The sequence below is a fragment of the Piliocolobus tephrosceles genome, chromosome 21 (assembly GCF_002776525.5).
Source record: "Piliocolobus tephrosceles isolate RC106 chromosome 21, ASM277652v3, whole genome shotgun sequence".
Lineage (NCBI taxonomy): Eukaryota > Metazoa > Chordata > Mammalia > Primates > Cercopithecidae > Piliocolobus > Piliocolobus tephrosceles.
The window spans coordinates 17038967-17061289 of record NC_045454.1 but is presented as its reverse complement, the minus strand read 5'-3'; the positions used below and the strand labels follow the sequence as shown (position 1 = coordinate 17061289).

General features: G+C 51.6%; 1 protein-coding gene across 2 annotated transcripts in view; it reads left to right on the top strand.

The window, feature by feature from the left end:
• SPTBN4 (spectrin beta, non-erythrocytic 4) overlaps positions 1-22323 on the top strand; it is a 117949-nt gene that overhangs the window by 54349 nt on the left and 41277 nt on the right. Inside the window, exons 15-20 of one of the 2 annotated variants that reach the window (XM_023229136.3) lie at positions 465-602; positions 5674-6424; positions 10052-10254; positions 15592-15682; positions 19153-19299; positions 20607-20870. In XM_023229136.3, the coding sequence (XP_023084904.2) occupies positions 465-602; positions 5674-6424; positions 10052-10254; positions 15592-15682; positions 19153-19299; positions 20607-20870 (1594 nt within the window). Of the gene's footprint in view, positions 1-464; positions 603-5673; positions 6425-10051; positions 10255-15591; positions 15683-17042; positions 17146-19152; positions 19300-20606; positions 20871-22323 lie in introns of those variants that run through there. The other variant, XM_023229137.1, reaches the window with a different exon arrangement.

Below are 22323 nucleotides of genomic sequence, written 5' to 3'. Positions count from 1 at the left end.
GGTGGTTCACGCCTGTAATCCCACACTTTGGGAGGCCAAGGCAGGTGGATCACATAAGGTCAGGAGTTCGAGACCAGCCTGGCCAACATAGTGAAAACCCATCTCTACTAAAAATAGAAAAGTTAGCTGGGTGTGGTGGCGCATGCCTGTAATCCCAGCTACTTGGGAGGCTGAGACATGAGAATCACTTGAATCCGGGAGGCGGAGATTGCAGTGAGCCGAGATTGCGCCACTGTACTCCAGCCTGGGTGACACAGCGAGACTCCGTCTCAATACATACATACATACATACATACATAAATTAATTAAATTAAATTAAATTAACAGCAGGTAAAAGAGGAGGAGCCCACAAAGGAGGCTGAAAAGGAGGGTGGAGAATTAGGAGTAGAACCAGTAGAAGGCATTTCATAAAACCAAGGTCCGCAGGGTTCGGGTGTCTGAGCATCTCCATCCTCCTCCTGCAGATTCGAGAGCCTGGACCAAGAGATGAACAGCCTGATGGGCCGCGTTCTGGACGTGAACCACACGGTCCAGGAGTTGGTGGAAGGAGGCCACCCCAGTTCAGATGAGGTGCGTTCCTGCCAGGACCACCTCAACAGCAGGTAGGAGGGCCTGGGGCTGGGAGTCCCTCCCATCCTTCCCTTCCACACTCACACAACCGTGGACAGCAAAGATGTGCAATCTCAAACCCTTGGAATCATAATGGCCACCTGATAAATCAACAAAGTGTTGACCAAAAATCATAATCCCCAGTACTGGTGATGACGTGGTAAAATTAAAACAGACATTTCAGTTGGCTGTTCATTTATTTGTCCAGAAATAATTTATTGAATATCTACAATCTTCCAGGAGTATTCCCAAGCACTTTATGTAACTTTTTACAGTATCCCAATGTTCTTTCGGGCACAGTGGCTCATACCTGTAATCCCAGCACTTTAGGAGGCTGAGATGGGTGGATCACTTGAGCTCATGAGTTCGAGACCAGCCTGGGCAACATGGCAAAAACCCCGTCTCTCTCTCTCTACAAAAAAAAAAAAAAAAAAAATTTAGCCAAGCATGGTGGTGCACCTCAGCTACTCGGGAGGCTGAGGTGGGAGGATGCCTTGAGGCCAGGAGGTAGAGATTGCAGTGAGCAGAGATTGTGCCACTGCACTCCAGCCTGGGTAATAGAGCCAGACCTTGTCTCAAAAAAAAAAAAAAAAAAAAAAATTCAATATCCAATTTCCATGGTAAAGGTCCTAGAATTCAGATCTTTCTCTCTCTCTTTCTTTCTTTCTTTCTTTTTTTTTTTTTTTTTTTGAGATGGAGTCTTGCTCTGTCACCCAGGCTGGAGTGCAGTAGCGCGATCTAGGCTCACTGCAAGCTCCGCCTCCCGGGTTTACTTACGCCATTCTCCTGCCTCAGCCTCCCTAGTAGCTGGGACTACAGGCGCCCACCACCATGCCTAGCTAATTTTTTGTATTTTTAGTAGAGACAGGGTTTCACCGTGTTAGCCAGGATGGCCTCGATCTCCTGACCTCGTGATCTGCCTGCCTTGGCCTCCCAAAGTGCTGGGATTACAGGCGTGAGCCACTGCGCCCAGCCTCTCTCTGTCTCTCTTTTGAGACAGGATTTTGCTCTGTTGCCCAGGCTGGAATACAGTGGCATGATCATGGCTCACTGCAGCCTCCAACACCTAGGCTCAAGCAATCCTCCCACTTCTGCCTCCTGAGGAACTGGGACTACAGGTGCACACCACCATGCCCAGCTAATTAAAACATTTTTTTTTGTAGAGACGGGGTTCTCACTATGTTGGCCATGCTGGTCTTACAGCTCCTGGGTGTGGCTGGGCGCGGTGGCTCACACCTGTAATCCCAGCACTTTGGGAGGTCAAGGCAGGTGGATCACCTGAGGTCAGGAGTTCGAGACCAGCCTGACCAATATGGTGAAACCCCATCTCCACTAAAAATACAAAAATTATCCGGGCATGGTGGCGGGTGCCTGTAGTCCCAGCTACTCAGGAGGCTGAGGCAGAAGAATTGCTTGAACCCGGGAGGCAGAGCCTACAGTGAGCCGAGATCACGCCACTGCACTGCAGCCTGGGTGACAGAGCAAGAATCTATGTCAAAAACAAATAAACAAACAAACAAAACCTCCTGGCCTCCTCCCACCTAGGCCTTCCAAAGAGCTGGGATTACCGTGTAAGCCACTGCTCCTAGCCTAGAACTCTTTTAAGATAAGTAACAAACTAATACAGTACCTCTGGAATACTACCGGCAATTCTCCCAGTGCAGGTGGGGTTCCTAGATGAAGATACACGTCCAAAGAGGTGAACTCCTTATCCAAGATTACTCAGTCTATAAGTAGGAGTCAAATGCAGTTCTGGCTGAATCCTGAGCTGGAGCTGTTTATCTAATATATCCAGTCTTCCTGGTAACACTATGGGGTGGAAACTACCCCACAGTAGAAAGAAGAAAACTGGATCTCAGAGAGGTGAAGACGGAGGCCCAAGGTTACACAGCGAGTTAGGGGATCAAACCGGGCTTTGAAGATGGTTATGTTTGACTTCAAAGACTGTGCTCTCTTTTTTTTTTTTTTTTTTTTTTGAGACAGGGTCTTGCTCTTTCACCCACACTGGAGTGCAGTGGTACGATCATGGCTCACTACAGCCTTCACCCCCCACCGAGCTCAAGAAATCCTCCTGCCTCAGCCTTTTGAGTAGCGGGACTATGGGTGCGCATCACTGCACCTGGCTACTTTTTGTATTTTCTGTACAGATCGGGTCTCACTTTGTTGCCCAGACTGGTCTCGAACTCCTGGGCTCGAGTGATCTTCTGCCTTGGCCTCCGCAAGTGCTGGAATTACAGGCAAGAGCCACTGCACCCCACCCAAAGACTATGCTCTTGACTCTCTGGTGTTAAGATTCCCATATCAGGCCGGGCGCGGTGGCTCAAGCCTGTAATCCCAGCACTTTGGGAGGCCGAGATGGGCGGATCACGAGGTCAGGAGATCGAGACCATCCTGGCGAACGCAGTGAAACCCCGTCTCTACTAAAAAAATACAAAAAAAAAGCTAGCCAGGCATGGTGGCGGGCGCCTGTAGTCCCAGCTACTCGGGAGGCTGAGGCAGGAGAAGAGCGTAAACCCAGGAGGTGGAGCTTGCAGTGAGCTGAGATCCGGCCACTGCACTTCAGCCTGGGTGACAGAGCGAGACTCTGTCTCAAAAAAAAAAAAAAAAAAAAAAAAAAGATTCCCATATCCAGGGATTTTAAAACCTCTGTAGCTGAGACAATCGCAAAGCATCCAGCCTAAAAAGATAACGACAACAGTAACAATTTACAGCATGTAGAGAGATCTATATGCCAAGTGCTTTAGCCACATGATCTTATTACACACTCAGTGAAGTGGACTTTATTATCCCCATTTTCCAGATAAGGAAACTGAAGATCAGAGAAGGAAATGATTTGCCCTAGGTCACATGGCAAATCTGGCTAGAGCAGAACTTGAATTCGGGTCTGTCTGATTTCAGAGTCCTAATCTCTGTCCTTGTAGTGTGTCCATTCTAGAGAGGGCACAGAAACAGTTAAATACGCTAATAAATGAACAAGATATTTAGAAAATCATAATGGCTTTATGCAAGAAATAGGCAGGTCATGGTGACTCACACCTGTAATCCCAGCATTTTGGCAGGCCGAGGTGAGCAGATCACTTGAGGTCAGGAGTTTGAGACCAGCCTGGTCAATGTGATGAAACCCCATCTCTACTGAAAACACAAAAACTAGCTGGGCATGGTGGTGCACACCTGTAATCCCAGCTACTTGGGAGGCTGAGGCAGGAGAATCCCATGAACCTGGGAGGCGGAGGTTGCAGTGAGCTGAGATGGTGCCACTGCACTCCAGCCTGGGCAACAGAGCAAGACTCTGTCTCAAAAACGAAACAGGCCAGGAGCGGTGGCTGACGCCTGTAATCCCAGCACTTTGGGAGGCCAAGGCAGGCAGATCACGAGGTCAGGAGATCGAGACCATCCTGGCTAATGCGGCAAAACCCTGTCTCTACTAAAAATACAAAAAAATTAGTCGGGTGTGGTGGCGGGCACCTGTAGTCCCAGCTACCCGGGAAGCTGAAGCTGGAGAATGGCTTGAACCCGGGAGGCGGAGCTTGCAGTGAGTGGAGATTGCACCACTGCGCTCCAGCCTGGGCAACAGAGTGAGGCTGCGTCTCAAAAACATAACATAACATAACATAACATAACATAACATAACATAACATAACCCCAGACTATTGAGGACCCCAAGAGCTTGTTTTAGTGAGTCATATTTATTGCTATTTACTATATTAGAACTTAATACTGAGAAAATTTTAAATGTTTTTCTTTTTATTTATTTATTTTGAGACAGGGTCTCATCACTCTGTCACCCAGGCTGGGGTGCAGTGGCACAATCACAGCTCACTGCAGCCTCGACTTCCCAGGCTCCAGTGATCCTTCCATCTCAGCCTCCCAAGTAGCTGGGACCATAGGTGTGCGTCCCCACACCCAGCTAATTTTTGTATTTTATGGATCTCATCATGTTGCCCAGGCTGCTTTCCAACTCCTGAGCTCAAGCGATCCACCTGCTTCCGCCTTCCAAAGTGCTGGGATTACAGGTGTGAACCACTGCACCTGGCTGAGAAATTTGAAAACATTAAGTTATTTAAAAATAACAATAAGCTGGGAGTGGTGCGTGCCTGTCGTCCCAGCTACCCAGGAGGCTGAGGTGGGAAGTGCTTGAGCCTGGGAATTGGGGGCTTCAGTGTGCCATAAACCAGTTCGTGAATAGCCACTGCATTCTAGCCTGGGCAACACAGTGAGATCTCATGTCTTAAATTTTTTTAAAAAATCTCAATATCTAATATGTTAATATAACTAACATATTTTTACATTTATTTATTTATTTATTTATTTATTTATTTATTTATTTAGAGACAGAGTCTCGCTCTGTCGCCCAGGCTGGAGTGCAGTGGCCCCATCTTGACTCACTGTAAGCTCCGCCTCCCGGGTCCACGCCATTCTCCTGCCTCAGCCTCTCGAGTAGCTGGGACTACAGGCGCCCGCCACCACGCCCGGCTAATTTTTTTGCATTTTTAGTAGAGATGGGGTTTCACCGTGTTAGCCAGGATGGTCTCTATCTCCTGACCTCGTGATCCACCCGCCTCGGCCTCCCAAAGTGCTGGGATTACAGGCGTGAGCCACCACGCCCGGCCAACTAACATATTTTTATAAAAAAATAACTTTTCATAACAAAAAATGTACTAAGAATGGTATTGTTTCGTACCTTCGTAAATCTCTTTAAAGTCTGGTTTAAGAGATGGCAGCTGGGCTTCTCTTAAGTCAGAGTCGGCTTCTGCACTCAGCCTCTCCTGCCGCCTCTGGAAAACTCCACTGAACTCTCGGGAAAGAATGAGAGTGAAAAAACAAATGGCGTCTTAACACATTTTTATGAAGATTGTTTTGTCCTCGATCAGATTACATGTTGAGAACGGCTGCCCTAAGCAGAAGTGCTGGGTAGGGTTCCATTTTACACCGGCAGAAACTGGGGAAACTGAGGTCACACAATGGCTGGGTGGCTTGGGCCTGGATTCTACCCTGCGTCGGCGGGCCCTCCGCGCCCAAGAGGAGTCCCTGTCCTCCTTAAGTCACTCTTTTTCTCCTGGACAGGTGGAACCGCATCGTGGAGCTAGTGGAACAGCGCAAAGAAGAAATGAGCGCGGTGCTGCTGGTGGAGAACCACGTGCTGGAGGTGGCGGAGGTGCGCGCCCAGGTGCGTGAGAAGCGGCGAGCTGTGGAGAGCGCGCCCCGCGCCGGCGGCGCCCTGCAGTGGCGTCTCAGCGGCCTAGAGGCCGCTCTGCAGGCGCTGGAGCCACGCCAGGCGGCCCTTCTGGAGGAGGCAGCCCTGCTGGCCGCGCGCTTCCCGGCGCAGGCGGCGCGGCTGCACCAGGGCGCAGAGGAGCTGGGCGCCGAGTGGGGTGCGCTAGCCAGTGCGGCTCAGGCCTGCGGCGAGGCGGTGGCTGCAGCAGGGCGCCTGCAGCGCTTCCTACATGACCTCGACGCTTTCCTGGACTGGCTAGTGCGCGCCCAGGAAGCGGCGGGCGGCAGCGAGGGGCCCCTGCCCAACAGCCTAGAAGAGGCGGACGCACTGCTGGCGCGCCACGCTGCGCTCAAGGAGGAGGTGGACCAGCGCGAGGAAGACTATGCTCGCATCGTGGCGGCCAGCGAGGCGCTGCTGGCCTCCGACGGCGCAGAGCTGGGCCCGGGCCTGGCACTAGACGAGTGGCTGCCACACCTCGAACTTGGCTGGCATAAACTGCTCGGCTTGTGGGAGGCGCGCAGAGAGGCGCTGGTCCAGGCGCACATCTACCAGCTCTTCCTGCGGGATCTACGCCAGGCGCTCGTGGTGCTGCGTAACCAGGTGCCCACTCGGGGTGTACATTTCGGAGAGGGAGAGTCCGAGGCTGCGGGGGATTGCAGGGACAGGGACATGCGGGGGTGGGGAGGAGGGTGTTTGCTGGGACCACTGGGTTCTGAGGTGGGTAGGAGTTGAGAGAACATCCGGAATGGATAACTGAATTTGTGGATCATCCAGTATGTGTGGAAGCGTGTATGTAACAGAATTTGAGGAGTATCATGAGTGGAGTAGGTTGGTGTCTTATTACAGGTGACAGTTTGTGGGCTATTCCGAGTAAGTAATGCATGTGGATATTTATTGGAGTGGCTTCCTGGGTTCGTGGATTATCTGAAAGGAAATAAGACTATGAGGTTGATTGATGGTTAAATGGGGTTCAAAGATCTTGGTATGGATAACAAAGGATTAGGATTATGGAGGTAGGTAACAGGCTGAGGGGTTATTGGAGTCAGTCAGTGATTGTGGATTACATGGTGTGGATGCCTAAATTAGCACAGTATCTTCATTTCTGGGGATGACAACTATGGATTCTCTGGAGAGAGTAACTGTGTTTGTGGCATGAGGAACCAAGTGCAGTGGTTATCTCGGGACAGCCAATCCAGTTTGGAGATCGCTCTGGGATGGGAACCAAGTTTGAGAATTTTGGCAAGATGGAACAGCCAGTTTTCAGATTGTCCAAGAGTAGCTTGCAGTGTTTGGGGACCATCTTACAAAGGGTGCCTGCCTATACTGGTTATCTAAGGGATGCTGACCCAGTTTGAGGATTATCTACAGCAGTGCTCCCCAATCTTTTTTTTTTTTTTTTTTTTTAGATGGAGTCTCACTCTGTAGCAAGGCTGGAGGGCAGTGGCATGATCTCAGCTCACTGAAACCTCAGCCTCCTGGGTTCAAATGATCCTCTTGCCTCAGCCTCCCAAGTAGCTGGGACTACAGGCGCGAGCCACCATGCCGGCTAATTTTTGTATTTTTGTAATTTTGTGTTTTTAGTAGAGATGGGGTTTCACCATGTTGGCGAGGATGGTCTTGGTATCTTGACCTCGTGATCCACCTGCCTCGGCCTCTCAAAGTGTTGGGGTTACAGACATGAGCCACTGCGCTCCCTAATGTTTTTGGTACCAAGGACCGGTTTCCTGGAAGACAATTTTTCCGCAAACTGGTGGAGGAAGGAGGAATGTTTTCAGGATGATTTAAGCAAATTACATTTATTGTGTGCTTTATTTCTATTGTTACTACATTATAACATGTAATGAAATAATTATACAACTCACTATAATGTAGAATCAGTGGGAGTCCTGAGCTTGTTTTCCTGCAACTAGACGGTCCCATCTAGTGACATCTATGGGTGATGGGAGGCAGCGACAGATCATCAGGCATTAGATTCTCATAAGGAGCGTGCAACCTGGATCCCCCACATGTGCAGTTCACAATAGGGTTTGCCCTCGTATGAGAATGTAAAGCTGCTGCTGATCTGACAGGAGGCGGAGCTCAGAGAATAATGCTCACTTGCCCGCCCACCTCCTTCTATGCAGCCCAGTTTTTAACAGGCCATGGACTAGTACCCCTCTGTGGCCCAAGGCTTGGGAAATTCTGATCTAGGGAGTAGGGGAGAAAGGACAGAGAGCCCCTGAATCATAAGATTACTAAATATGGAACTGAAGTGAGTGGCTTTGAGAGACCCTTTCTGACCCACCCATTTAAAGAATAGAGACAGGGGCCGGGCGTGGTGGCTCACGCCTGTAATCCCAGCACTTTGGGAGGCCAGGGTGGGCGGATCATGAGGTCAGGAGATCAAGACCATCCTGGCTAACACGGTGACATCCCATCTCTACTAAAAAAAAAAAAAAAAAAAATTAGCTGGGTGTGGTGGCAGGTGCCTGTAGTCCCAGCTACTCGGGAGGCTGAGGTAGGAGAATGGCATGAACCTGGGAGGCAGAGCTTGCAGTAAGCCAAGATCGTGCCACTGCACCCTAGCCTGGGCTACAGAGTGAGACTCAGTCTCAAAAAAAAAAAAAAAAAAAAAAAAAGAGACAGGATCTTTCTATGCTGCCCAGGCTGATCTCCAACTCCTGGGCTCAAACAATCCTCCTGCTTTGGCCTCCCAAAGTGCTGGGATTACAGGTGTGAGCCACTGTGCCTGGCCCTGACCCACCCATTTTACCAGTTAGGAAACTAACCCCAGAGGGAAAAGAACTTCCTTGAGGTCACACAGTACCCAGTTTAGTTGTCTTCTTTTTTTGAGACAGGACCTCACTCTGTCACCCAGGCCTGAGTGCAGTGGCACGATCACGGCTCACTGCAGCCTTGACCTGTGGGGCTTAAGCAATCCTCCCACCTCAGCCCCCCAAGTAGCTGGGACTACAGGCACATGCCACCACGCCTGGTTAATTTTTTGTATTTTTAGTAGAGATGGGGTTTCACCATGTTGCCCAGGCTGGTCTCGAACTCCTGGGGTCAAGTGATCCTCCCGCCTCGGCCTCCCAAAGTTCTGGGATTATAGACATAATCCATCATGCCCAGGCTTCAGTCTTCATTTTTTTTTTTTTTTTTTTGTTTTTTTTTTGAGGTGGAGTTTCACTCTTGTTGCCCAGGCTGGAGTGCAATGGCACGATCTCGGCTCACCGCAACCTCCGCCTCCCAGGTTCAAGCAATTCTCCTGCCTCAGCCTCCCTAGTAGCTGGGATTACAGGCATGTGCCACCAGGCCCAGCTAATTTTGTATTTTTAGTAGAGACAGGGTTTCTCCATGTTGGTCAGGCTGGTCTCGAACTCCCGACCTCAGGTGATCCATCCGCCTCGGCCTCCCAAAGTGCTGGGATTACAGGCGTGAGCCACTGCGCCCGGCCCAGTCTTCATATTAACCAAATATTTACTGAGTGCCTCCCCTGTACTGGGCACTATTTTGGGGCAGAGCACACCTCAGGCAACAAAATACAAAATCCTGCACTCATGTGGTTGACATTCTAGTATGTGGGGGAGGACAGAGTAAACAAGTCAATGCATTGCTAATATTGCCAGGTATATGCTATGAGAAATAATACAAGAGGGTTGGCCAGGTGCGGTGGCTCACGCCAGTAATCCAAGCACTTTGGGAGTCCAAGGCAGGCGGATCACCTGAGGTCAGGAGTTTGAGACCAGCCTGGCCAACATGGTGAAAGCCCGTCTCTACCAAAAATACAAAAAATTAGCCAGGCTTGGTGGTATGCACCTGTAATCCCAGATACTTGGGAGACTGAGGGAGGAGAATCACTTGAACCCAGGAGGTGGAGGTTGCAGTGAACTGGGTTGCACCACTGCACTCCAGCCTGGGCAACAGAGTGAGTCTCCATCGGCTCTCTCCCCCGACAAAAAGAAAAAATACAGGAGGATAGTGGGATAGGGCTGGGGTGGGAGTTGATATTTTTGGCAGGGTGATCAGAGACCTGAAGAAAGTGAAAGAGCCAGCCATGGGGGTATCTGGAGGGACAGACCACCAGGCAGAGACACCAGCATGGACAACGGCCCCGAGGTGGGACCACAACTGCAATGTTCGATGCTTGCAAGGTTGCGGGGAGTGGTGACAAGCCGGGCTGGCAGCCTCTCCCAGGTCCTGGAATGGAATGAGGCTGACCTTTGCACCATGCTCCCTCCTCCCCAGGAGATGGCGCTGTCTGGTGCGGAGCTCCCGGGCACAGTGGAATCGGTGGAGGAGGCGTTGAAACAGCACCGGGATTTTCTCACCACCATGGAGCTGAACCAGCAAAAGATGCAGGTGGCCGTGCAGGCTGCGGAGGGCCTGCTGAGGCAGGGCAACATCTATGGGGAGCAGGCTCAGGAGGCTGTGACTCGGCTGCTGGAGAAGTAGGTCCCCCAGACCCGTCCACCCCAGGGAGGGGGCAGAAGATGGGGCCCAGCATAGGGGAGTGGTGTGGGAGGCCAGGGTCCCACTCCTTTCATCACGATTTCTGCTTCTCTGTGGCCCTTTCCTATTTCTATTTAATTTCATGGTCTTAGATTTGATTTAAGTGGATTTTTTTTTTTTTTTTGAGATAGGGTCTCGCTCTGTTGTCCAGGTTGGAGTGCAGTGGCACGATCTCAGCTCACTGCAACCCTCACCTCCTGGGTTCAAGCGATTCTCCTGCCTCAGCCTCCTGAGTAGCTGGGACTACAGGCATAAGCCACCACGCCTGGCTAATTTTTGTATTTTTAGTAGAGACACGGTTTCACCATGTTGGCCAGGCTGGTCTTGAACTCGTGACCTCAGGTAATTCACCTGCCTCGGCCTCCCAAAGTGCTGTGATTAGAGGCATGAGCCACTGCACCTGGCCTTAAGTGGCTATATTGTGAAAAGGTAACCTGAGGCTGTCAATGCAAAAGATACAGAAGGATATACAATGAAAGGTTTCTTCCTCAAGCTTGCCCTCAGCGTGCCATAGCTGGTCCTGTTGTTAAAATGTTAGGCTGGGTGCAGTGACTCATAGCTGTAATCCCAGCACTTTGGTAGGCTGAGACGGGAGGACTACTTGAGCCCAAGAGTTCCAGACCAGCCTGGGCAACACGGTGAGACCCCTTCTCTAAAATTAAAAAAAAAAAGATAACTGGGTGTGGTGATGTGTGCCTGTAGTCCCAGCTACTCTTGAGGCTGAGATGGGAGGATTGCTTGAGTCTGGGAGATTAAGACAGCAATGAACTGTGATCACACCACTGCACTGCAGCCTGGATGATAGAGCAAGACTCTGTCTCCACTCCAAAAAAAAAAAAAAAAAAAAAAAAAAAGGTTAACTTACTTCCCTAGATGCCCCATTATCCCCCCTGCTCTTCTGCAGCCCCCTTGGGAACTCCCAGAACTCCCCAGATCCAGCAGCTAGAGGCCAGGCACAGGTGTGCTCCAGCTTTCCAGATGGGACAGTGTCCCCTGCCAGGCTGGTTGTCAAATATTTTGTGTAAGCACCTCTGCCTGGCCCCAGCTACTCTCGGAAGCATGCAGAGTGAGTGTCTGTGTGTCTCTGTGTCTCTCTCATCTCTTGAACCTCGTTGTTCTCTGCTTCTGTCACCATCTGTCTCTTGCCACCACTCTCTTGTCTGTCCTTGCACTAATCAAGCGAAGACATTTATTGAGCATCTGCTGTGTGCCAGGCACTATTGTAGGTAGGCCCTGAACAAAACAGCACCACCACCTCCAGCCATCATGGGAAATCCCTTCTCATCTTCCAGACCCAGTCTGTCCATCATTAGAGCTGTTTCTGCTCCTCCTGGTGACCCTAAATTTCTCCACTCAAGCTCTCTGGCTCTCTCTGGCATGATCCAGGCCAGAAAAGGACCCAGTACCCCTCCTTCTGTCTTCCCGTCTTCTGACAGAAAGCATCCCTGGTCACTTCACTGTGCCACCTCCAGCCCCAAGACCGCTACCCATTTTCTGTTTACGGCTCAGACATCCTTTCCTTAGATTTATCTGGGACAAGGCTGCAAGTTTCTAAAAGAAACTTTTATGGAAATTCTGTTCTTGAGGATGCAAACTCATCATTTAGTGCCCCCTTTTCCATCCAGGCCTGGATCCTTCCTTCCTTTGTCCCACCTTTTTTTTTTTTTTTTTTTTTTTTTTTGAGACAGGGATCTTACTCTGTTGCCCAGGCTGGAGTGCAGTGGTGCAGTCATAGCTCACTGCAGCCTGGAGCTCCTAGGCTCGACCAACTCTCCTACCTCAGCCTCCTGAGTAGCTGGACTACAGATGTGAGCCACTGAGCCCGGCCCGTTCCACATTTCTTGAGCATCTGCTGCATGCCAGGCTCAGCAAAACGAGGAGGAGGAGCCCAGAGGATAGTTCATTCCACGATTCACTCATTCATTTCTTTTCAGTCATTCATTAATTGCTCCTTTCACTGTTATTGTTTACTCACTCATTCTCCAGTCAATTAAACATGTACTGAGCCCGTGCTCGGTACGGAGTGGGGTGTGGTCACAGAGATGACCAGGACAGAATATGATTCCTGCTTCACAGACCTCAAACGTTATCTGACAAGGATGGCCCAGAATGCTTGGGGCTGGGATGGAGGAAGCCCAGGCAGAAAGGTCAGGGCCCAGATGGGAGACGTGCAGGGGCTATGGGAGACGCAGCATTTGCCCCAGGCTTGTGGTCGGTGAGGTGTGAACACAGAGGTATTAAGATGAACTAATCGCTGTGCCTCCCCACCATCCCAGTCATTTATTTATCTGGGGGCACATTTCCCACCCTGTTTGAGGAGTGGGAGGGGTTTCTACATCCACAAGGGGGCAGAGCCATACAGAGCTGGGGGGCCCTGGGGGTCTTAGACTTGGCTTCCCCCTCAACTTGTGACATTCAGGGCAAGTGACTTAGAGCTTCAGCTTGCCTGGCCCCTCAGCTGGAACCTGTGTGTGAGGTGCTGTTCTTTTTTTTTTTTTTGAAATGGAGTCTCACTCTGTCACCCAGGCTGGAGTGTTGTGGGGCAATCTCGCCCCACTGCAACCTCTGCCTCCTGAGTTCAAGCAATTCTCCTGCTTCAGCCTCCTGAGTACTGGGATCACAGGCAAGAGCCACCATGTCCAGCTAATTTTTGTATTTTTGGTAGAGACAGGGTTTCACCATGTTGGCCAGGCTGGTCTCAAACTCCTGACTTCAAGTGATCCACCTGCCTTGGTCCCCCAAAGTGCTGGGATTATAGGCATGAGCCACCGTGCCCAGCTGCTAGGTGCTGTTCTTTTCTGCATTTTGCATGTGAGGCTCAGAGAGGAAAACTGACTTGCCCAGAGTCATGGCCAGGAAGTGCCACAGCCTGGATTTGAACCCTGTTGCTTTCTTTTCTTTTTTTTTTTTTTTTTTTAAGACAGGGTCTTGCTTTGTTGCCCAGGCTGGAGTGCAGTGGTGTGATCACTGCTCACGGCAGCCTCAACCTCCTGGGCTCAAACAATCCTCCTGCCTCAGCCTCCTGAGTAGCTGGGACTGCAAGTGTGTGCCACCTTGCTCAGCTAATTTTTAATTCTTTTTTTTTTTTGTAGAGATGAGGTCTCACTATATTGCCCAGGGTGGTCTCAAACTCCTGGGCTCAAGCAATCCTCCTACTTTGGCCTCCCAAAGTGCTTGGATTACAGGCGTGAGCTACCATGCCCAGCCTGTTGTTCTTTTACCCTCATGGAGACTCAGGGTCTTCCTCATCTCTAAGACTGATGCTTGACAGTTTGGCTGCTGAAGGCCTAGAGGGATTGATTTCAGCTCAATTTCAGAGGCATTTTGTCTCTCCTGGCTCCTGAGCTAAGTTAAGCAGGAGGCAGTGAGTGCTTCACTTGCTTGTCTCAGGCCCTTCCTGTTCCTTCTCTCTGGTTCTGCCTCTGGAACTGTCTCCTATACACTTTGTCTCTTTGCCTCCATCTATCCATCTATTTCTGTATCTCTGTTTTCTGCTCCCTGTTTTTCTCTCCCTCCATCTGCACCTCTGTAGCCCTGTCTGTCTTTTTGCCTCTTTCATAGACACTGTACTTTTGTTTCTCCCATCTCTTTTCTCTCTCCACTGTGTTTCTTGCATTCATTCATTTAACAAAAATATATCGAGCGTGCACTGTGTGCCAAGCCCTTTTCCTAGGCATTGGAGATACATCTATGAACAAAACAGACAAAAATCCCTGCCCTTGTGGAAATGACATATCCTAGCATGGGAGACAGACAAGATAAATAAGTAACATATAGCATGTGTTAGATTGTGTTAAGTGCGAAGGAGAAAATAAAGAAGGAAAGAAAGCCAGAAAGTGTTGGGGAGTGGTCAGGAGGGACCTCGCGAAGAAGGTGATCTTTGAGTAGACACTGGGGGAAGGAGCATTCCTGACAGAGGGAACAGCCAGTGCCAAGGGCCTGAGGCTTGCTCGAGGCACAGTGAGAAGGCCAGTGCAGTTATCACAGAGTGAGGGGGAAGAGTGCGAGGAGGATAAGAGTTTGGAAGGTGGGGGGGTGGGCCTGGAAGGTCAGAAAGGCCTCTGAGATTGGCCAAGTGCAGGGGCTCACTCTCATCCCAGCACTTTGGAAGACCAAGGCAGGCAGATCACTTGAGGTCAGGAGTTCGAAACCAGCCTGGCCAACATGGCGAAACCCTGTCTCTACTAAAAATACAAAAATTAGCCAGGCCTGGTGATGGGCACCTGTAACCCCAGCTACTTGGGAGGCTGAGGCAGGAGAATCGCCTGAACCTGGGAGGTGAGGTTGGAGTGAGCCGAGATCATGCACTCCAGCCTGGGCGACAGAGCGAGACTCCATCTCAAAAAAAAGACTCTAAGGGCTCTCAGGGGGACCCTGGAGGATAGTCTCATTCTCTCTCCCTAGGGGAGGCAGACAGCAACAGGACAGGGATGCATGGGAGCCCATGTGGGATGCCCCAGCCCCATCCACCAGGCCTCTTGGGCACTTTGCCTTGCACTATGGGCAGGAGGCCAGACTGCCTAGGGCCCATGGTCCCAGCTGGCTCCAGGGTGGTGTGGCCTGGGTCCAGCCTGGTCAGTTCAGTCAGGCCAAGAGCCTAGCTCTGCCCCCAGGCATGTCCACTTCAGCTTCTCTGCGATTCTGCGGTTATCTCTCCCCACACTCTGTCTGCTCTCTTCCCTCTCTCCAACTCTGTGGCCCCCTGGTCTGTCTGTTGTCTGTGGGGCCGTCTTTTCCTGGTGGCATTTGCCACTTCTCTGCCTGTCTCTCTCTGGGCTATCCCTGACCGGACTCCTTCTGTCACTTTCCCTCTCTCTGCCTCCTCTTTCCTCATCTGCTGCTCCCTGAGTATCTTTCTGGCTCTGCCTTACTCCATCTCTTTTCTCGTCTTTTCTTATTGCCTTTCTCTTTCTCTCTCTCCTTTCTGGTGTCTCCTCTCACTTTCTCGTTTTTTGTTTTGTTTTGTTTTTGTCCCTGGGTATGTCTGTCTTTAGTTCTCTGTTATCTTTCCCTCTGGGATTGCCTTTTTTTTCTCTGCATCTATATCTCTTTCTTTCTAAGTGCCTGTTTCTCCCTCTCCCTTTCTCTTCCTCTGTCTCTCTCTCTACCCTTCTCCAGCCCTGTCCCTGGCTTTGCCCCACTAGTTCCTCTCTCTCTCTTACATGTTCTCCACGCCCTTCTTCCCCTACCCAGCCCAACGCCCTCACGATCCTACTGCCAGCGCCTCCCCGCTACCCCCCGGGACCTTTCCCCAGCCCTTGTCTCCCCATCCCCAGGAACCAAGAAAACCAGTTACGGGCCCAGCAATGGATGCAAAAGCTACATGACCAACTTGAGTTGCAGCACTTCCTCCGAGACTGCCATGAGGTAGGAACTCCAGGTGTGCTGGGGACGGAGACACACCCTTTAGTTGGGAGGGAAGTGATCCTCCGCCGAGGTGGGGGTGGGGACGCCCCGTCTAAGTGGGTCGCGGAGCGATGGTCGCTCTAGACCGCCAGGAGGTGCGCGGAGCCGGGTATCAGTGCGCATGCTCCGCAGGTCCCTGCCCGCCCACGCCGACTCCGGGGAAGGAAGGAGGGGCCCCGGGCGCCCCTGGCAACCGCGCGTGTCCGCGCCTACAGGTCCCGCGGGGACGCGCGCTGATCTCACCTTTCTCTCCTGAGATTTGTGAGAATCGCTGTACCCCAGGAGAGCGGCGGGGCGGGCGATGGGGATAGGGGTTGAGGGCCGTGGGGGGGCCAGCAGCCCTGCGCCCTCCTGCAGCCAGCGATGGCTCTGAACCAAGCCCTCGCCCTTTTAAATGTGTTCAGGAATTAAGTCCCTTCCCTAAGGGATGATCTGCACACATTAGGGACGATCTCCCCTAATCCGAGATGTCCAGGCCCCCTTCCTTATTAGTGACGGTTCAGCAGACCTGCTGTCTTCCCCTCCTTCCCCTGCATTCCATAAAACGATTCTAGACTTTGGCCACATTAGAGATGGCCCAGTAAACATTCTCCTAAACCCTAAACAGAGATAGTCCTGGACTCGAGCCCCTCCGTCTGTGTGACTCAGGATCATCCCCTCCTCCATCATCACCCCGTATCTAAGTTTCTGCCAACCAAAGCTGGTTCAGGAACCAGGTCTAACCCCTAAACCCCTCAGCCTCAATTAGAGATGATTCGACCCTCCCCACTATGTTGAAAGCCCATGGGAGATTGTTCTCTCCGCATACGAAATAAACAAGGGCCTCCATACCCTTCCTCCCTCTCCCATAACTGGGGTAGGCCTGGACTTGAGCCATTGGAGGAATCCCCTGTTCCCCGTCGCCCCCACTGGAGATTGTAAGAGATGTTCTAGGTCGCCCTCCCATATCCCCTGTCCACATGTGGTGGCCAGGAGCCCGAGCTTCTTCCCACTAGAGATGGTTCAGGAGGCCCCCACCCAAGCCCTCTCCATAATCCCCACTCCCATAGTGAGGCAGCCCAAGCCCCAGGCGCCCCCTCCCGGCATTTGATTTGGCCCAGGAGCACCCCCCCCCCATCCCTCATGAGATTGTTCTGGACCAGGTAGCAATCATCTGAGATGGCACAGAAGCCCCCCACCCGAAGCCTTGGGGAGAGTGGTGGTTCCTCCTGCACCCCCACCTGGGGCCCCGCAAAGAGGCGGGCAGGGAGGCAGGCAGGGGGCGCACGCGGGCGGGCGCGCGGCCGCGGCGCGGGGGCGAGGGAAGGGGCGCGCGGCCGCCGGAGCCTCAGCCGTAGCCGCCGCTGCCGCTACCGTCGCAGTGGAGGGGCGAGCGCCCGCCCGCCCGCCGCAGGGACGCCCCGCCAACGCCACTGCCGCTTCAGGTCTCGGGGGCGCCCAGGGGAGGGGGTTGGCGCGCACCCCGCGGACACAGGCAGGGGAGGGGGCTCAGGCGCGTGCCCGCCCGCCGTGGCCGCGGGAGGGAGGGGCGGGGCGGCGCGGGGGCGGGCCGGGCAGGCTCCCGGACCCCCGCCCTGGGGGAGGGGCAAGGACGCCGGGAGCTGTCCGCGGTGCTGGCGCGAGCGAGACTGAGGGGCCGGCCCCCAGGGGAGGGGAGCGAAGCGGGGGGACTTCTAAGACCACTTCTAGGGTAATCTGGATTTGCCCTGAGGGTTCAGGGCGTCTCAGCCTCTCTAGGGGGGGCTCTTCTCCGGGTAATGGGACATCTAAGATTTGCCCTGGGGTTGGGGGCTTCTCAACCTTTTGGAGGGTTTCTTGTTTTGGGGGATCTGTATCAGCTTTGGATGATGGAGGTGAATCACTTTTGTGGGGCTTGGATGATGAGGGGTCTTGGATTTTCTTTGGGTATAGGGGGCTCTGACTTTGTGGGGCTTTTCCTGGGTTGTTGGATAGTCTGGTTTTGCCTTCCATGATGAATGAATCACTTTTGAGGGGGCTTTACTTTGAGGATGGGGTACCATCTCTTTAAGGGGTCTGCTTTCACTGCGGGCTGTGGTTGCCGTTGGACTCTTCCCTACGCATCGTGAACCTGTGAATTGAGTTGGGGGGTTCAACACTGGACTTGGTTCTAGTGTGTGTATGAAGGAGTGTGATGCTGTCCTGGACCCCTGGGGAACACATGCTCCGGGAACATGGGCTGGGGTTTGACCAGCTGGGAATCTGGGATTTGTCCTTGGCTATGACTGCGTTTGCCTCCCGGCCCCGCTGAGCTGGAGTCCGTTTTGTTTTTTTTTTTTTTTTTTTTCTTTTTGCAGGAGGGAGGAGGGAGGATCTTGTGACTGGAGTGGGGAGGAGAAAGGGGAGGAGCAAACTGTTTCAGGTGCTAGGTTTGGTCATGAGTGGGGAAGTTCTGGCTTGGGGGATAAGTCTGGTTTTTTACTGGAGGGGGTTGGGGGGAGGCTCAGAAACCAGCCTCTGATTGATCCTGCCCAGTGCCGTGAGAGGGACCCACTCTTGGTGCTTGCGTTTTGCGTGACTGGTTTTGGTGGGTGGGAGGACTAGAACTGGCTTTAGTTGTAGAATGGGGTGCTGGCTGGCTTGGGAGGTTCGATCTGATCCACGGTGGCGAGTCTGTGGCTAGATTTTGGGGTAGACTGGTTTGGAGAGCCAGAACACAGCTTTGTTTTTCACATTTGGCTGGGATTGGCTTTGGTTGAGGGCTAGAACTGGTCATGGTTTGGGAATCTGTGGTCTTAGAGTCCCAGGGAAACAATTGGGGAGGCCTGTGGACTCATTAGGGGTGCTAGATCTCAATTGTGGAGGATGGATCTACTCCAGATTGGAGGGCTAGTTTATAGACAGCTAGAGTTAGCTTTAATTGGGAGGTTGTTTGGGGGATTGATCTGGCCATACTGGAGGAACTGGGGCTAGATATGGGGGCTTCATTGGATACCCTTGGGAATGGGTTGAGGCTCTTCAGTTGGTCCTTATTAGGGGGTGACTAAGATTGAATGAAGGGTCTAAGTGTTGCTATGTGAGGGGTGGTCCTGAGGATGAATTGGGAGTTAGCTAAATTGGGTTAGAGAGCTTGTTTTGGGGAGATGATTTGTCTCCAAGTCTAAGGGGCTGACTGGTCCTGCCTTGGGGGCTTGTGGGAAGTTGAGAAGGGCTTCCCTCAAGACAGAGGACAGGGGGGCAAAGGACTGGGCATTCTGGGGACCCTTCCATCCATCCTCTACCCAGGAAAAGGCTTGAGCTGCACCCATCCCTAACATAAAGGCCTCACTTGCAAAGGTTTTTTCATCTTCTTCTCTTCGTTCCACCCATACACCCTAGCAGCCCAGGTCCTGAACCTGGGACTTCCTGAAGGGAATGGGGGGCTGTGGCAGGTTGAGGGGACCGGCTGAGCCCTCCTACCCTGTTCTGCACAGCTGGATGGCTGGATCCATGAGAAGATGCTGATGGCGCGGGATGGCACGCGGGAGGACAGCCACAAGCTGCATAAGAGATGGCTCCGGCACCAGGCATTCATGGCCGAGCTGGCTCAGAATAAGGAGTGGCTGGAGAAGATTGAGAGGGTGAGGAAGCTGATGGCTCCTCTGCCTGTGCCAGGTGCAGGAGGCCTCCAGGGAGCCCACGTCTCACCTGCTGCACCCTCTGCTGCCATCCTGCTGGTCTCACACCTCTGGACTGACTCAAATCAGCTCCAGATCTGCTCCTAGCTATATGGCTTTGAGTGATTCATGTAACCTCTTTGAGCCTTAGTTTGCTCATCTGTAAAATGGCCAGCATCTCTTCTGAATGGTGCTTGTATCCTCCTGTTTGTTAAATACTTCACTTCTTCATATAACCTCCTCTACCAGATTCCTTCCATACCATTTGGGGCATTTAAAATGGAAAGTTGGGGAAATGGGCTGGGACAGCCCCTGGGAAGCCTAGGGTTAAAGTAAAATTTGGATTCTTACAGCCCTGGATTCTAATTGTGTCTATGCCTGTTAACAGCTATGGAGCCTTAGGTAATTGTGTTAACCTCTTGGAGCCTCAGTTTGCTCTTCTATAAAATTAGGGAAATAATAAATATAGCTACTTCCTGGGCTCTGTGCACATAAAGTGCTTAACACAAGGCCACCCACCTAGGAGCTGTAATTACTATGGTCTTGTTACTTTTAATACTTAATGTTACCTAAGTAGCTCTGGGCCACTAAGAGCCTTGACTTCAGTCTTGGAGGGACTGAGGCAGATATTTGCTCCAAGCCTCAACCCTCAGAACTTCCCTCTACTCTGGCTGAACCCCTAGACCTGCAGCCCTGGATGTACACACTCTTCTGACTCACACAGAGGCACCCAGGTTGGCATTAAACCCTTAACTGGTCATTGATGTTTCATAAGTGGTGGCTTATGGTGAAGGCAGTCTTCTTGACTTTGAGTTTAATGGAAGTTCATTCTCTCCCTGCCTCTCTGGCTTCCTCTGTCTTTCTTTCCTCTCTGTCTGTCCTTCTATCCTTGTCTTTCTTATGGTCCTCTCCCCATTTTTCTGATTTTCTGTGCGTGTCTCTCTGTTGATCACTCTATGACTGTGCGTCCTCCCTGATTCCTTCCCATGTCTCTGTGTCCATCTGTCTGTCTCTCCATCTTTCTCTCTCTCTCCCCTCACCTCTGTCTGTCTGTCTGTCTATTCTTGTCTCACTTCCTTGGTTCCTTCCATTTCTGGGCCTATCTCGGCATCCACCCCTCATGTCTGTCTCTCCCTATGTGTCTCCAACTCCCTGCCTCTGATTCTCTTTTCACATCTTTCCCTGTGTCCTGTCACTCTCCCACACTTCTCTGATTCTCCCCGCCATCTATCTTTCTTCTCCATCTCCTGCCATCCACCCACTTGGGGCAGGAGGGCCAGCAACTGATGCAGGAGAAGCCCGAACTGGCGGCCTCTGTGCGCAAGAAGCTGGGCGAGATCCGCCAGTGCTGGGCGGAGCTGGAGAGCACCACCCAGGCCAAGGCACGGCAGCTCTTTGAGGCCAGCAAAGCAGACCAGCTGGTGCAGAGCTTTGCTGAGCTGGACAAGAAGCTCCTTCACATGGAGAGCCAGCTGCAAGACGTGGACCCTGGAGGGGACCTGGCCACTGTCAACAGTCAACTCAAGAAGCTGCAGGTATGGCCTTCCTGGCCCAGATGAGGGCTCCCTATGCCACATGGGGGCCAGGTCAGGATCCAACCCCACTCAAGGTATTTCAAATGGAGGGGATTGAATACAGGGATTTATTTCAAACTTGTAGAAGAGCAGAAAGGGAATATTGAAGCAATCCAGCTAGTAATAACTGTTGGAAGCAGCCACCACCCCCTAAGGTATGGTGTACAAAGGGAAAAGGAAGGATCTAGAGCCACAAAGCAGTAGGTAAATGACTAGCATGCTAAAGGATTCACAGGACCCTGACACTCATTTCCTGAATGGAGAAACCAAAACCCAGGGGTATAGGAATGACTTTGCATGGAATAACAATGACATTCATTTAGCATTCCTCTACCAGTCTCTGGGCCAAGCATTCGCTGACTCCTCCCAGCAACTTCTGGAGATTGGTACTGTTATTATCCCATTTTACCAATGGGGCAACTGAGGCACAGAAAGTAAGGCACCTGGCCCAAGGACACACAGATAACCAGTATCTGCTCCCAGCTTGGCAGCTCCATGCTTGGTACACAGCAGTTCATGTGGAATGACCAGAGGTGAACGTAGCCATTGCTTCTCACCTCCCAAGGAGTAATGGCTCTTGCCTTTGGTTTTCTTTTTTTGTTGCTGTTTTTGATGTTGTTGTTTGTTTTTTTCTTTGAGATAGCGACTCACTCTGTCACCCAAGCGGGAGTGCAGTGGCTTGATCTCAGTTCATTGCAGCCTCAAACTCTTGGGCTCAAGTGATTCTCCCACCTCAGCCTTCCAAGTAGCTGAGATCACAAATGCATACCAGCACACCTGGATAATCTTTTTAAACTTTTTATAGAGACAGGGACTCATCATATTGCCTAGGCTAGTCTCAAACTCTTGGGCTTAAGCAACTCTTCCGCCTCAGCCTTCCAAAGTACTGGGATTACAGGTATGAGCCATGGTATCTGGCCCACGTCGCTCCTGCTTTTACCTGTCAGGAACAATGCCTGACTGACTGATGGGAAACTGAGGTTCCAGGAGGTGAGAGGTGAACTTACTTGTCCAGAGTAGCAAATAGCAAAGCCTGGATTTCAATCCAGGGCCCTTGACTCTTCACTCCTCCTTTTTGATACACTTCCTGTGTAGTTATATAGTGCTTGGCATAGTATATGGCAAAAAAAAAAAAAAAAAAAAAAAAAAAAGGCTAGTAAGAAATGCATAATGACAGTGATTAGTATTTATTCATTCATCTCGGTGGCAAATAATTATTAGATACCTACTATGTGCCAGGCACTTTTCTGGGTGTTGGGATATAGCAGTGGGCAAAATGGATGAAAAGTTATTGCCTTCATGGTGATCCCATTCTGGTTGGGGGAACAGGCAAAAGAGCAAAAAGACAAACAGATCTGAATGTGATGGCCAATGAGGTCAGTTTGTTCTCTCCCCCTCCTTCACCCCTTCACCC